General features: G+C 44.3%; 1 protein-coding gene across 1 annotated transcript; it reads left to right on the top strand.

Moving 5' to 3' along the window:
• Window positions 1–2,130: 2,130 nt before the first annotated feature.
• On the top strand, window positions 2,131–6,638 carry LOC119292052 (TVP38/TMEM64 family membrane protein slr0305-like). The gene is made up of 5 exons (XM_037570883.1): window positions 2,131–2,298; window positions 3,822–4,095; window positions 4,792–5,028; window positions 5,118–5,335; window positions 6,078–6,638. The coding sequence occupies exons 1-5, from the start codon at window positions 2,252–2,254 to the stop codon at window positions 6,346–6,348; spliced, it is 1,047 nt and encodes a 348-aa protein (XP_037426780.1). The 5' UTR covers window positions 2,131–2,251; the 3' UTR covers window positions 6,349–6,638.
• Window positions 6,639–17,125: the final 10,487 nt, after the last annotated feature.

Raw genomic sequence — 17,125 nt, forward strand, 5'->3', positions numbered from 1 at the left:
CTTTGGAGAAAAACCTGAAGAATTTTTTTTGAAGGGCCAAGATGAGGTGAAAATTAGCCTTTTGCCCCCCAGCTCTTTGTCATTTACGCTTCGCCTCCCCCAATGGTTTTGGTCTAGCCCCACCAACTTGCACACAACGGATATGCTTCCCGCCGCTCCTTCGGCGAGCTCCCAACGCACTCCAACCTCTACTCCATCGTGACCTCTTCCATCATTCTTTTGTTGCATGGGCTATTGGAGTCGTCATGAGGCACTGACCGGTGCTTCACGAGCAGTAGCCAACGGGGGACCGCCTGCACGCAATGACTGCTGCTGGCTGGTGTCGATGTTGCTGCTACCACGCCATGTGGAGTTGGAACCAACACGACGAGGTGCTACAATCGACGCGTGTCCGTGCTTCAACTTGCACAAAACGGTGATGGGATCGACACGTCATGTTGCTACGACCAGTGTGCGGGCAACGACGACAAATGCTACAACCGGCGACGACAAATGCTACAACCCTCCACGGTGATGCTCTCACCCGCGCGGGGATGGCACTGCGAGAGGTGATGGAACCGGTAGGCGGATTGCTGGAACCATAGTCCCCGGATGCTACCATGACGACTCTCGGATGCTGCATCCATGACCACCACGGGCTGGACCCGTGGCCACCAGATGCTTCATCCACGCCCACTAAATGCTGGAACCAGCAGAGACGAGTGTTGGCAACCCGCGACGTTACAGTTGCGGCAACCGTCGACGTGCTACGAAGGGGTTCAAGACGGCGTCGCGGCAGCCAGCCACCGGGATTGCTTGCAATCACGGTGCTGGAGGCACTGTTATGGTGGACGACCAACTTAGGGGCGCGACCAATTTTTGCTAGAGTTCAGGTACCCGCCCACGTGCAGGGGATGAACAGGGGTGTAAGAAAACAACAAAGTTGGGTGTGCCGCTTTGATCTGACGACCACGAGAGAGGGCATCCAACGAGCTGGGAGCGACCGACCGAAAATTGGGCGGGCTGACCGGCACATAGCACTGGCCTTTAGCAATTGGGAAGATTGCCTAAAAAATAGCAATTGGGAAGAAAAACAATAAAACAATCTACCGTGTTGCTGCAAAATGCAAACTATTGACCGATCGAACCAGAAGATTAGAAAGTATGTTATCCAAGACATGAGATATATACTAGTGGTGCCTTTGAACACACGGAAGCGAGTTGCAGTTGTCAACCCTCGACCTTATTATTCTTGCATATATAGTTCGTCTTCAAAGTCCGCAGCCAAGGCGTGACGAACGTACGACGGGACCAGATACTACCAGAAGCAAAAGAATTTCTAGAGACAAAAGAAAAGTCCCAGCTACTAGTCAAAACCAGATTCATTAGGCTAGCCATAGTGGGACCAGATTCATTATGTACTTGGGACTCGCAAACATGCTTAAGTGACAAATAATTAAAGAAGAAAGGGTCATAGTACATATAGATAGATACCGTATCATAATAAATATTACGCTAATATGTGTCATGCATGACAATAAATAAGACCACTTATGATACTATTTTTGATACTACTGCATGCATTATGGATATAGGTGGTGTTTGTTTCTCTAGTCCTAGGACTTTTTCTAGTTCCTGGGACTTTTTGAAAAAGACTCTCAAGGAGGTGCTTCTAAAGACTTTTAGCAAAAAGTCCCAAAAAAGTTCCACCCTGTTTGGTTTGCTAGGGAATTTTTCTAGTCCCTACACCAAAAAGTCCCTGGAAACAAACACCCCCATAGTATCATATACTAGTATTATATGCATGATAATAGTGTATGTTACTGCCCGTTATGACCAGCCTTATTCATCGGCGTGTTACGACTCACGGCGTGATACGTGTCACGTGGTGGGGAGCTTGAATTTCACGAGCGGCACGGCACGAGGACCCCCGCAGCTCGGCTCCCCGGGTGGACCCGCCGCACCAGAGACAGGAGTCGCACCCCGGCGAATATTCCGCTTCCCCGAGGGCAGGGGCAGTTTCGTCCGTCCGTCCACGTGGGCCAACCAACCCGCCGCCAGTGCGGGGCACTCCGGTCCTTTCCCCCGCCCCGCCCCGCCCATCTTCTTTGCCTTTTGCTTTTTGTTTCGCAACAAGTACGCGCTCTCTCTTTTCCCCTCTCCCTCTCTGCTTTCATTGTTCCCCTCCGCCGCGAGCTTCCAGAAACGAACCACGGAAAGGGGGAGGAGGAGGAGGAAGAAGCCAAGCCCTGGATCGATCTCCGCCGTCGGCATGGCGCGCGTCCTCCCTCTCGACATTGAGCCCGGGGAGGCACCCAGGTAGCGACCGCGCACCTCTCCTCTCCTCTCTTCCAGCCGCCGCGGTTTCGGCTGCTTTTATTGATTTTTCCTGCTGGGATTTTTGTTTTTGGGCGCGCGATTCCGGCGGATGGTTCGTCTCCTCTAGGCGTCAGGGATTAGGTGGTACTGTACGTAGTTAGGCCGCGGCCAAATTCCAGTTAGGAGATTTTGAATCTGTTATTCTCTTGCTGTTACAAGCTTCAGTACAGGTTTAGGCACGCCAAATCGCGGATTTACTTTGCTAGCTAGCACCACCACGAGGCCGCGTGCCTTCTAGGCGGACGGGAATGGGGCGATCTTGCGCGTGGTGCCCCGAGCTTTATTATTCTTTGGTTATTATTACTCCCATCGACCTTTGTTAGTACCAAGTTTGTTGGAAGAAAAATGATAATAAAATAGGAAGAGATTTTTGTGTGGTTCTCTCTTGTCTCTGGTAGACTGGCCCCCGTCCCACCTGCTCTGCTCCTGCAGCTTGCAATCCACCCCTGTCTGTCTAGGCGGTGGCTCCGGGATGGGGATCATTTCACGCTGCCGCCTACCCACCGTTGATTAGAGCTGTGGGCGTGGGATTACTACCTGTTACTACTAGCCTAATCCCGTGCACCAGCATATTTCGACATGACCCATGCGTTAGGAGGAATGACAGCAAAGAGGAGCGATCCTTTTCAGATTCTTAGTACCTAACGATCTTACGCCTGCTTTATGTTATCCTTTTCCTCGTTCTCGGCTGTCTGTCGAAAGTTTCGGGAAATCTCAGTTTCCTTAAAAAATGTACATCTCCTAGACAGAAAATTTGTAGTATTGTAAGTCTGGAGTTTTAACAAACAAACATACATCTGCAGCTTTTAGTTTGATATGTGGGGCGAGGTTGGGATTTGGGATTAAAATGGTTGGATGTTGACCCAAGGTTTTAGAAAGGTGACTGAGGTTCAAGAATAATTCTGGCAACTTTGAGTATGTTACATTCTGATATTGGCTTCAGATTATTTAAGTTTATTTTCCTTTGGGTCGTTGCTTGGGTTCCCTGTGGCAAAATATCATGGTTTTAGAAATAACAGGTGTTTGTCTCCTGAGCCTAGGATTCATTTAGGAATCCTTGTAGCACATATCTCCATTCCTAATTTGACTAAGATATGAGTCACATTACTAAGTTTTGCTTTGAGAAGAACCTAATGATGTATCCAATTTGGGAATCTTAGTTACACTAGCATGTTACATCCATGCTACTTTGAAAATCATGATTGAGTGACCGTTTGTTATACTACATCATGCCACCCAAACCAGTGCATTTCAGTGTGAGTTCAGTTATGTGTGCAAATTAGCTGTGTAACGGATTATTGTTTTAAGGAAATAACAGGGTGTTGGGCCTGTGCAACTCTAATTTAGACAAGGATCTTCACATCTCAACCTTAACCCTACATCTATGACACATGTTAGTAAGATTTGTTTGTGTGCAGTATCAGTATCTTTATTTCCTAAAATATTTCTTGGCTTGTAAACAGAGCTGGTGAGACGGTCGTAAGCATGCCAAGCTCTTCAGCTGTGGCATCACGCAATGGAATCGAGCGTTCTGAGCAAAACATAAAGGACGATGAATGTGCGAGGCTGGTGACACCAGCTCAACATGCAACAGCTGACAACAACACAGAAATTTTGCCTGAGCAACCAATGTCAAGACACTTCATTTGGTGGCTGAAAGTTCTGCTTGTCTGCTTCCTTCTTGTATTAGCATCTTATATCTTCGTGAAATTTGGAGTCCGCTTTGCCTTTGAGAAGGTGAGGTGCTGATACTTTCTGTGCAAAAGAAAATCTCTTTCCTTGGATTGTAATTTTAGGCATAGGGCATTGGGATGTCAGTAGGCCTCCATTCTTCTGGTTACCTTTCACTGAATTTCACAGAATACCTTCCAGAACCAACTGATGTTGGCTTGTTGATTGGCTCTTCAGTAGTAATTGCCATCAGGAACTTTGAGGTGGCATGCATCTATAAATTCCATGGGACAATCACAAAGCTTGAAGCCATTATCACACTGGTCATTTAAATTTTTTGGCTGTCCTTTAATATACTTGAACCAGCACCAGTGATGCATTCAACTTAATAGTTTTGGTCTTTGTTGAACATGTTTGTTATATGTTTCCTTTTGTCACATATGATTAGGTCTCAAGCATATGTACGTTCAGCTTGTAATTGTTAGGAATTACTGTTAGATAGTACATTGACATGAATATTCTGGTTGTGTCATATTACTAGAATGCTATTTGCTTAGTGAGTGCATATGTGGCATACTGAACTTTGAGGGAAATTTTATTTGTATTTATGAAAATATCAATTGTGTCATGTTTTTGAGCTATGCTGTCGTGCATGTTTACCCTTTGATCTTATTCCCTCTATTTTTTGGAGAACTTTTTGAGTTGAGTTGTTGAAACAGAACATCTAGCTAATATTTATGTATATTCTTCTGTTTGTTGCAGGTACTTTTGCCAATTATGCAATGGGAAGCAAGTGCCTTTGGCCGTCCAGTATTGGCTCTTGTCCTCGTTGCATCTCTGGCTCTCCTCCCACTCATCTTAGTCCCTTCTGGGCCTTCTATGTGGTTAGCAGGAATGATCTTCGGTTATGGCTGGGGTTTCTTGATTATTATGGTTGGGACTACTCTTGGCATGGTTGCATCATATTGGATCGGCTCATTGTTCCGCAAACGTCTACATGTAAAATTTCTCAGACTTGCATCTTTCCACTAAGGAGCTATGCCTTACTGTTCTTCTTCTTACCTGTTTTGTTCCTTTTTCTAATGCAGGCATGGTTAAAGAGATGGCCTCAGCAGATAGCTCTAATACAGCTTGCTGGCGAAGGGAACTGGTTCCAGCAGTTTCGAGTTGTTGCACTATTCAGAATCTCACCATTTCCATATACAATTTTTAACTATGCCGTAACTGTGACAGAAATCAAGTTCAATCCTTACCTATGTGGTTCAGTTGCCGGAATGGTACCTGAGGCATTCATCTATATCTATAGGTATATACAGATATTCACATTACAGATAAAGATTTGGTCAATTGAGTATCATTTTGTCATAGACTATTGAGGCCATCTAGGTTTATATATGCCCCCCTAATGTGCATCTGTCATTGATTAATGCCCTTAACAAATAGTACATGGATTGGCGACTGATTATTTTCCAATAGAGTTCAACAATGAAGCATTATTTGGTAGACAAGCGTCATAATCTATACATTTGTGCTCTTGATAAGTTGGAAAAAGTTTTTTCTTCTTCTTCTAGACTAGCAATATTGATAAGGATGGTGAATTGTAACCAACCCAAACAGAGAGAAGCTTGTCTTTACAGGGTTTTTTTTGGACACAGTACAGACGCAATCGCTCATACATATTTGTCTTTTCAGGGTTTGTGAGTGCACCAATCTGATTTCCAGAAGTACCATTAATCTGTATGCCTATATGCAAGTAAAATTATAAGAAAAAAAAATTAACTGTGAAGAAATTGTTCTCTATACCAAACAAGTCCCAAATACTAGTTTTTTCTTATCAGTTAGCTGTTTAAGATAGAGAAGTTTGATTGCACACTTTATAGGTATCATGCATTTTGGAATTGAGCTAGCCCTACCTGAATATATTACTCAAGTTCATTATCCAGATGCAAAGAGGAGCTTGTCTTTGTAGGAGTTGTTGAGTGCAGAGCAGTTACGTCTGGTTTCCAGAAGTATTGATGAGTTACTAATCTTGCTAAATGCTTATGCAGCGGACGGCTAATACGCACGTTGGCCGATGTGAAGTATGGCAAGTATAAGATGACGCCAGTTGAGCTGACATACAACATAATCTCGTTCGTCATTGCCGTTGTTCTCACGGTCGCCTTTACTGTTTACGCCAAGAGGGCGCTAAGCCACATAAAAAGCTCAGATGATATCTGCGCAGAGGACCAGCCTGCTGTCTCTGCTGGGGTGACTGCACTCAAGAATGGCCAGCGGGAGTGTTCCCATGCACATCATGTAGCTTTAGATGTCGTGTGATGCCTGTGTTCATCGGGAGCGGATTAGCGTGAAGTGAGGTGGTGTTAGTTGATCGTCGTTTTCTCCGTCAGAGGAGGCGAGGTAGGCTCTGACTGACAGCAGGTGGATGCACCTGTCTTAACTAGATACATGCCCAGCTAATATGGTTATACTACTAGTACTTTATTAGTTTCATGTAGTTATAATCACCAGAACATGTGACCGGCTTTGCCTGTTGTTGGCGGGAGATTTGTTCTGGCTGTTGATGGACTGGAAATTTGGCCTTCTCTTGAGGTGCATATATTTGCTCAGATGTTTCGCATGGCAGTGCATCCAGTTTTGCCACAGCACTGTTTCAGACTACTATCAAGATTCAGGAGGTCAGAATCCCTCCGAAAATGAACCAGGGCAGATTTTTTTTTCAAGCTAAGAGCCTTACCATCGCCATGGACGCCTCTTGCTGTTCCTTGGGCGCACCCTGAATACCGACCGCGGAGGCTGCCGTCGGAGCCGCGGAGAGTCTTACTGATAAGCAGGAGAAGGGGACGGGAGTGAGTGAGTTCAAAGCAACTACCAGGAAACCCATTTTCGATATCGAAACGAGCATTATGGGGCGAAAACCTGGCAGCACCAAAAGTTCAGAGTAAAAACTAGGCCCTAGTACATCACCAGGAACATCCAACTAACAAAAGAGAAGCATCAGGGGACAGAACCAGAGACCAGCAATCTGTCTCACAATAAAATAGCAGCACGAAAAGAGCAGAACTGAGATGCACCACAGGACGAGCTGAAGACACACAGACTTCACAGCAGCACCTCTACCGTCCATCGATCGAGCTCTTAGCAGCCGCGCGAATCTTCATCAAGTTCATCGTGTTGCTATGCAGCCGCTCCGTGCTTCCGCGCAAGATCGCCGTGTCGCTCTCCTTCTGAAGACCTGCCCACTACAAGAGAAAAGAACAAGTGGGAAAAACAATCTCAAATGGAGTTTTAACCTTCTTATGCTCAAATGTAGCTCGGTTTCGAGCTAGCCGAATAGCCCAGGTGACCGCGGCCAACCCGACTATATAGAATCTATCCCCATTAGGAAGGAACTTGTTGCACCAAGCAAAGAATTGCCAACGATTATTAGGACACATGTCGGTCCCCATCACCACTCCAATCAATTTTTGTGACGGGACAAGTAAAGAACAAGTGTTGTGAGGATTCCACCTCCTTACAAAAGGAACAGCTGGGGTTTCGAGGCCACTTGCATCACTTGCCTAGTGAGCACCGCATTCTGGAACTCTTGCCATAAGTAAATCTGGATTTTCAATGGGATCTTGTCTTCCCAAATCCATTTGTAGCTACAACCACTTAATCGCTCTTCCAACCATTTGTAGATAGACTTGGTGGAATATTTGACAGTATTGTTAAGTCCCCAATAGACCGAGCCACCAACCTCCGAGAGATGAAGAATCACGATCAATTTTTTAATGTTTAACCATTGAGAAGAAAGATCAGGGGTTAACCTCCTTCTGAAGAAAGAGGAGACTTCGACGGCACCCACCCGATTGACGGTGCAGTCCTATACATTGCATATATCAAATAGTTATGGGCATTTATCACAAAGGGGAATAAGCCGCTTGATAGGGTATTTCCAAAGCCTAGCGATATCACTAGCTGCAATGTGTATTCTTCTCCCCATCATATAAAGGTCTTTAACCTTAAGGATGGCCTTCCAACAGGGCGGATAAGAGAATCTGGGTTTAACGGTAGCGATAGAGCAGTTTTTCAGATATCTGGCTTTAATAATATCTTGCCAAATACCCTTTTGGGTATCTAACTTCCACCAGCACTTCACCATTAAACTGTTGTTCTGCTTCCTCAAGTCTTTTACACCTAAACTTCCCTTGTTTTTAGATCTACAAATCCTGCCCCATTTGACTAGATAGTATCTCTTTTGCTTAATAAAATGATTAACACCGCAATCTCATTAGGGATGAGATCAGGGGCCATCCCAACAATCAGGTTATTTTTTGAGCATTTTTAATCATTTTATTAAGCAATCAGCGGTAAGGTTAAACAGGAAAGGCGATAGAGCGTCCCCCTGACGCACCCCCTTGGTACCTTGGAAATAAGGGCCGCACAGTTATTAAGCTTAATACTAATAGTACCATCATGAAGGATTTTTTTGATCCATTCACAACACGTATGGTTGAACCCTCTCATTTTGTGGCATTCTAGAAGAAAGTCCCAATTTACCTTGTCATATGACTTCTCAAAATCAAGTTAGTACCACTCTTACTTTTTTCTTGACATGGGTGTAGTTGAGCAATTCATGCAAGGAGAGAATCCCATCCATGATATTCCTCCTTTTCACAAATGCATTTTGAGTTGGGCTAATCAACTTATTGGCATATTTGGCGACACGACCATAAGGGCTTATGTAAGGAGCTTGTATGGGCATCTAAGGAGGAAAATGGGACGAAATTGCTGAATCCTATCGGCTCAAGAAATTTTAGGCAACAAGGTGATGATTCCATAATTTAGGTGCTGAACATAAAGTGCCCCTTTATGAAAAATATCAGAAAGTCGCATAATATCCTCTTTCACCATATTCCAACAACATGGGTGGAATTCTACCGGGATGTTGTCTGGACCTAGAGCTCTATTGGAGTCCATGGAAAATAAAGCCTCCCTCACTTCAGTTTCAGCGAATTCTACTGGAGCCACGAGCTTAGGCCCGCCCCTAGAGTACACAAGACAACGATCAAGGTATGTAGGTGAAAAGGGAAATGAACACTTGCGAGGGAAACAGAAGACATACAGACACCGCTGGAGAGCTGATGCAGAGCATCCCATGGTCATCCCCAAGGACACTACCTCAACTACCCAAGCACCAAGTGGACCCATGACAAGAGGTCGTGCACGTGCTATTCAATCCAAGGTGACATCACTCCTTCTTGAGTTTCCCCTGCTTTCGAGTGAGACATGGTTACTGCCTAAGTCAGAAATACTATGTGTAATCAGGTGCAATGAACGAGCCACAGAGTCGAGAGATGAAGAACATCGGACGAGCGCCAACTCTCTGGTTAGCCTGGAGCTTCCGGCCAATGCCTGGAACTTCCGGCCACCAGAACCTCCAGCCCGCCCGAAACTTCCAGCCCCTGACGTCCCAGACGAGCCCGGGCATGCCGACTGTCTGGTTAGCCCGGAACCAGGCCGAAACCTCGCCCAGATCTTCCGGCCCCCGGACCTTCCGGCCCCCGGACCTTCCGGCCGGTGAAGGAAATATGCCCTAGAGGCAATAATAAAGTTATTATTTATTTCCTCATATCATGATAAATGTTTATTATTCATGCTAGAATTGTATTAACCGAAAACATAATACATGTGTGAATACATAGACAAACATATAGTCACTAGTATGCCTCTACTTGACTAGCTCATTAATCAAAGATGGTTATGTTTCCTAACCATAGACATGTGTTGTCATTTGATTAACGGGATCACATCATTAGGAGAATGATGTGATTGACATGACCCATTCCGTTAGCCTAGCACTTGATCGTTTAGTATATTGCTATTGCTTTCTTCATGACTTATACATGTTCCTGTAACTATGAGATTATGCAACTCCCGTTTACCGGAGGAACACTTTGGGTACTACCAAACGTCACAACGTAACTGGGTGATTATAAAGGAGTACTACAGGTGTCTTCGAAGGTACATGTTGGTTGGCGTATTTCGAGATTAGGTTTTGTCACTCCGATTGTCGGAGAGGTATCTCTGGGCCCTCTCGGTAATGCACATCACTATAAGCCTTGCAAGCAATGTAGCTAATGAGTTAGTTACGAGGTGATGTATTACGTAACGAGTAAAGAGACTTGCCGGTAACGAGATTGAACTAGGTATTGGATACCGACGATCAAATCTCGGGCAAGTAACATACCGATGACAAAGGGAACAACATATGTTGTTATGCGGTTTGACCGATAAAGATCTTCGTAGAATATGTAGGAACCAATATGGGCATCCAGGTTCCGCTATTGGTTATTGACCGAGAATAGTTCTAGGTCATGTCTACATAGTTCTCGAACCCGTAGGGTCCGCACGTTTAAAGTTACGATGACAATTTTATTATGACTTTATAAGGTTTGATGTACCGAAGTTTGTTCGGAGTCCCAGATGTGATCACGGACATGACGAGGAGTCCCGAAATGGTCGAGACATAAAGATTGATATATTGGAAGCCTATGTTTGGACATCGGAATCGTTCCGGGTGAAATCGGCATTTTACCGGAGCACCGGGAGGTTACCGGAACCCCCCAGGGGGTTATTGAGCCTACATGGGCCTCGGGAGAGAAGAGGGAAGGAGGCAGGAGGGGGCCGCGCGCCTCTCCCCTTCCTAGTCCGAATAGGACAAGGGAAGGGGGGCGGCGCCCCCCCTTCCTTCCCCTCTTCCTCCTCTTTCCCCCTTCTCCTATTCCAAGTAGGAAAGAAGGGAGTCCTAATCCCGGTGGGAGTAGGACTCCCCCCTTGGCGCGCCCTCCTTGGCCGGCCGCCTCCTCCCCCCTGGCTCCTTTATATACGGGGGCGGGGGGCACCCCATAGAAACACAAGTTGATCTACGGATCGTTCCTTAGCCGTGTGCGGTGCTCCCCTCCACCATATTCCACCTCGGTCATATCGTCGCGGAGTTTAGGCGAAGCCCTATGCCGGTAGAGCATCATCATCGTCACCACGCCGTCGTGCTGACGGAACTCATCCCCGAAGCTTTGCTGGATCGGAGCCCGGGGATCGTCATCGAGCTGAACGTGTGCTGAACTCGGAGGTGCCGTACGTTCGGTGCTTGGATCGGTCGGATCGTGAAGACGTACGACTACATCAACCGCGTTGTGCTAACGCTTCTGCTTACGGTCTACGAGGGTACGTGGACAACACTCTACCGTCTCGTTGCTATGCCATCACCATGATCTTGCGTGTGCGTAGGATTTTTTTTGAAATTACTACGTTCCCCAACAGTGGCATCCGAGCCAGGTTTTATGCGTTGATGTTATATGCACGAGTAGAACACAAGTGAGTTGTGGGTGATACAAGTCATACTGCTTACCAGCATGTCATACTTTGGTTCGGCGGTATTGTTGGATGAAGCGGCCCGGACCGACATTACGCGTACGCTTACGCGAGACTGGTTCTACCGACGTGCTTTGCACACAGGTGGCTGGCGGGTGTCAGTTTCTCCAACTTTAGTTGAACCGAGTGTGGCTACGCCCGGTCCTTGCGAAGGTTAAAACAGTACTAACTTGACAAACTATTGTTGTGGTTTTGATGCGTAGGTAAGAACGGTTCTTGCTTAGCCTGTAGCAGCCACGTAAAATTTGCAACAACAAAGTAGAGGATGTCTAACTTGTTTTTGCAGGGCATGTTGTGATGTGATATGGTCAAGACGTGATGCTATATTTTATTGTATGAGATGATCATGTTTTGTAACCGAAGTTATCGGCAACTGGCAGGAGCGATATGGTTGTCGCTTTATTGTATGAAATGCAAACGCCCTGTAATTGCTTTACTTTATCACTAAGCGGTAGCGATAGTCGTAGAAGCAATAGATGGCGTAAACGACAACGATGCTACGATGGAGATCAAGGTGTCGCGCCGGTGACGATGGTGATCACGACGGTGCTTCGGAGATGGAGATCACAAGCACACGATGATGATGGCCATATCATATCACTTATATTGATTGCATGTGATGTTTATCCTTTATGCATCTTATCTTGCTTTGATTGACGGTAGCATTTTAAGATGATCTCTCACTTAAATTATCAAGAAGTGTTCTCCCTGAGTATGCACCGTTGCCAAAGTTCGTCGTGCCCAGACACCACGTGATGATCGGGTGTGATAAGCTCTACGTCCATCTACAACGGGTGCAAGCCAGTTTTTGCACACGCATAATACTTAGGTTAAACTTGACGAGCCTAGCATATGCAGATATGGCCTCGGAACACGGAGACCGAAAGGTCGAGCGTGAATCATATAGTAGATATGATCAACATAATGATGTTCACCATTGAAAACTACTCCATCTCACGTGATGATCGGTTATGGTTTAGTTGATTTGGATCACGTGATCACTTAGATGACTAGAGAGATGTCTGTCTAAGTGGGAGTTCTTAAGTAATATGATTAATTGAACTTAAATTTATCATGAACTTAGTACCTGATAGTATTTTGCTTGTCTATGTTTGATTGTAGATAGATGGCTCGTGCTGTTGTTCCGTTGAATTTTAATGCGTTCCTTGAGAAAGCAAAGTTGAAAGATGATGGTAGCAATTACACGGACTGGGTCCGTAACTTGAGGATTATCCTCATTGCTGCACAGAAGAATTACGTCCTGGAAGCACCGCTGGGTGCCAGGCCTGCTGTTGATGCAACTGACGACGTTAAGAACGTCTGGTAGAGCAAAGCTGATGACTACTCAATAGTTTAGTGTGCCATGCTTTACGGCTTAGAACCGGGTCTTCAACGACGTTTTGAACATCATGGAGCATATGAGATGTTCCAGGAGTTGAAGTTAATATTTCAAGCAAATGCCCGAATTGAGAGATATGAAGTCTCCAATAAGTTCTATAGCTGCAAGATGGAGGAGAATAGTTCTGTCAGTGAACACATACTCAAAATGTCTGGGTATAATAATCACTTGATTCAACTGGGAGTTAATCTTCCTGATGATAGTGTCATTGACAGAATTCTCCAATCACTGCCACCAAGCTACAAGAGCTTCGTGATGAACTATAATATGCAAGGGATGAACAAGACAATTCCCGAGCTCTTCGCAATGCTAAAAGCTGCGGAAGTAGAAATCAAGAAGGAGCATCAAGTGTTGATGGTTAACAAGACCACTAGTTTCAAGAAAAAGGGCAAAGGGAAGAAGAAGGGGAACTTCAAGAAGAACAACAAGCAAGTTGCTGCTCAAGAGAAGAAACCCAAGTCTGGACCTAAGCCTGAAACTGAGTGCTTCTACTGCAAGCAGACTGGACACTGGAAGCGAAACTGCCCCAAGTATTTGGCGGATAAGAAGGATGGCAAGGTGAACAAAGGTATATGTGATATACATGTTATTGATGTGTACCTTACTAGAGCTCGCAGTAGCACCTGGGTATTTGATACTGGTTCTGTTGCTAACATTTGCAACTCGAAACAGGGACTACAGAATAAGCGAGCACTGGCCAAGGATGAGGTGACAATGCGCGTGGGAAATGGTTCCAAAGTCGATGTGATCGCAGTCGGCATGCTACCTCTACATCTATCTTCGGGATTAGTTTTAGACCTGAATAATTGTTATTTGGTGCCAGTGTTGAGCATGAACATTATATCTGGATCTTGTTTGATGCGAGACGGTTATTCATTTAAATCAGAGAATAATGGTTGTTCTATTTATATGAGTAATATCTTTTATGGTCATGCACCCTTGAAGAGTGGTCTATTTTTGTTGAATCTCGATAGTAGTAATACACATATTCATAATGTCGAAGCCAAAAGATGCAGAGTTAATAATGATAGTGCAACTTATTTGTGGCACTGCCGTTTAGGTCATATCGGTGTAAACCGCATGAAGAAACTCCATACTGATGGACTTTTGGAATCACTTGATTATGAATCACTTGGTACTTGCGAACCGTGCCTCATGGGCAAGATGACTAAAACGCCGTTCTCCGGTACTATGGAGAGAGCAATAGATTTATTGGAAATCATACATACGGATGTATGTGGTCCGATGAATGTTGAAGCTCGTGGCGGATATCGTTATTTTCTCACCTTCACAGATGATTTAAGCATATATGGGTATATCTACTTAATGAAACACAAGTCTGAAACATTTGAAAAGTTCAAAGAATTTCAGAGTGAAGTAGAAAATCATCGTAACAAGAAAATAAAATTCCTACGATCTGATCGTGGAGGAGAATATTTTAGTTACGAGTTTGGTTTACATTTGAAACAATTCGGAATAGTTTCGCAACTCACGCCACCCGGAACACCACAATGAAATGGTGTGTCCGAATGTCGTAATCGTACTTTACTAGATATGGTGCGATCTATGATGTCTCTTACTGATTTACCGCTATCATTCTGGGGTTATGCTTTAGAGACGGCCACATTCACGTTAAATAGGGCACCATCAAAATCCGTTGAGACGATGCCTTATGAACTGTGGTTTGGCAAGAAACCAAAGTTGTCGTTTCTTAAAGTTTGGGGCTGCGATGCTTATGTGAAGAAACTTCAACCAGATAAGCTCGAACCTAAATCGGAGAAATGTGTCTTCATAGGATACCCGAAAGAGACAGTTGGGTATACCTTCTATCACAGATCCGAAGGCAAGACGTTCGTTGCTAAGAATGGATCCTTTCTAGAGAAGGAGTTTCTCTCGAAAGAAGTGAGTGGTAGGAAAGTAGAACTTGATGAGGTAACTATACCTGCTCCCTTATTGGAAAGTAGTTCATCACAGAAACCGGTTCCTGTGACACCTACACCAATTAGTGAGGAAGCTAATGATATTGATCATGAAACTTCAGATCAAGTTTCTACTGAACTTCGAAGGTCTACCAGAGTAAGATCCGCACCAGAGTGGTACGGTAATCCTATTCTGGAAGTCATGTTACTTGACCATGACGAACCTACGAACTATGAGGAAGCGATGATGAGCCCAGATTCCGCAAAATGGCTAGAAGCCATGAAATCTGAGATAGGATCCATGTATGAAAACAAAGTATGGACTTTGGTTGACTTGCCCGATGATCGGCAAGCCATTGAGAATAAATGGATCTTTAAGAAGAAGACTGACGCTGATGGTAATGTAACTATCTATAAAGCTCGACTTGTTGCAAAAGGTTTTCGACAAGTTCAAGGGGTTGACTACGATGAGACTTTCTCACCTGTAGCGATGCTTAAGTCTGTCCGAATCATGTTAGCTATTGCTGCATTTCATGATTATGAAATTTGGCAAATGGATGTTAAAACTGCATTCTTGAATGGATTTCTGGAAGAAGAGTTGTATATGATGCAGCCAGAAGGTTTTGTTGATCCAAAAAGTGCTAACAAAGTGTGCAAACTCCAGCGATCCATTTATGGACTGGTGCAAGCATCTCGGAGTTGGAATAAACGCTTTGATAGTGTGATCAAAGCATATGGTTTTATACAGACTTTTGGAGAAGCCTGTATTTACAAGAAAGTGAGTGGGAGCTCTGTAGCATTTCTAATATTATATGTAGATGACATATTATTAATTGGAAATGATATAGAATTTCTGGATAGCATAAAAGGATACTTGAATAAAAGTTTTTTAATGAAAGACCTCGGCGAAGCTGCTTACATATTGGGCATCAAGATTTATAGAGATAGATCAAGATGCTTAATAGGACTTTCACAAAGCACATATCTTGATAAAATTTTGAAAAAGTTCAAAATGGATCAGGCAAAGAAAGGGTTCTTGCCCGTGTTACAAGGTGTGAAGTTGAGTCAAACTCAATGCCCGACCACTGCAGAAGATAGAGAGAAAATGAAAGATGTTCCCTATGCTTCAGCCATAGGCTCTATCATGTATGCAATGCTGTGTACCAGACCTGATGTATGCTTAGCAATAAGCTTGGCAGGAAGGTACCAAAGTAATCCAGGAGTGGATCACTGGACAGCAGTCAAGAACATCCTGAAATACCTGAAAGGACTAAGGATATGTTTCTCATATATGGAGGTGACAAAGAGCTAGTCGTAAATGGTTATGTTGATGCAAGCTTTGACACTGATCCGGACGGTTTTAAATCGCAAACCGGATACGTGTTTTTATTAAACGGTGGAGCTGTAAGTTGGTGCAGTTCTAAACAAAGCATCGTTGCGGGATCTACATGTGAAGCGGAGTACATAGCTGCTTCGGAAGCAGCAAATGAAGGAGTCTGGATGAAGGAATTCATTACCGATCTAGGTGTCATACCTAGTGCATCGGGACCAATGAAGATCTTCTGTGACAATACTGGTGCAATTGCCTTGGCAAAGGAATCCAGATTTCACAAGAGGACCAAGCACATCAAGAGACGCTTCAATTCCATCTGGGACCAAGTCCAAGTGGGAGACATAGAGATTTGCAAGATACATACGGATCTGAATATTGCAGACCCGTTGACTAAGCCTCTCTCACGAGCAAAACATGATCAACACCAAGACTCCATGGGTGTTAGAATCATTACTATGTAATCTAGATTATTGACTCTAGTGCAAGTGGGATACTGAAGGATATATGCCCTAGAGGCAATAATAAAGTTATTATTTGTTTCCTCACATCATGATAAATGTTTATTATTCATGCTAGAATTGTATTAACCGAAAACATAATACATGTGTGAATACATAGACAAACATATAGTCACTAGTATGCCTCTACTTGACTAGCTCATTAATCAAAGATGGTTATGTTTCCTAACCATAGACATGTGTTGTCATTTGATTAACGGGATCACATCATTAGGAGAATGATGTGATTGACATGACCCATTCCGTTAGCCTAGCACTTGATCGTTTAGTATATTGCTATTGCTTTCTTCATGACTTATACATGTTCCTGTAACTATGAGATTATGCAACTCCCGTTTACCGGAGGAACACTTTGGGTACTACCAAACGTCACAACGTAACTGGGTGATTATAAAGGAGTACTACAGGTGTCTTCGAAGGTACATGTTGGTTGGCGTATTTCGAGATTAGGTTTTGTCACTCCGATTGTCGGAGAGGTATCTCTGGGCCCTCTCGGTAATGCACATCACTA

Source organism: Triticum dicoccoides, chromosome 4B, assembly GCF_002162155.2.
Source record: "Triticum dicoccoides isolate Atlit2015 ecotype Zavitan chromosome 4B, WEW_v2.0, whole genome shotgun sequence".
Classification (NCBI taxonomy): Eukaryota; Viridiplantae; Streptophyta; class Magnoliopsida; order Poales; family Poaceae; genus Triticum; species Triticum dicoccoides.

Excerpts from the sequence above, each read along its gene's own strand:
- LOC119292052 (XM_037570883.1), top strand. The coding sequence starts at position 2,252 with ATGGCGCGCGTCCTCCCTCTCGACATTGAGCCCGGGGAGGCACCCAG. Across the intron at positions 2,299-3,821 it reads GAGCCCGGGGAGGCACCCAG|AGCTGGTGAGACGGTCGTAA; the intron begins GTAGCGACCGCG and ends GCTTGTAAACAG. Across the intron at positions 5,029-5,117 it reads TGTTCCGCAAACGTCTACAT|GCATGGTTAAAGAGATGGCC; the intron begins GTAAAATTTCTC and ends TTTCTAATGCAG.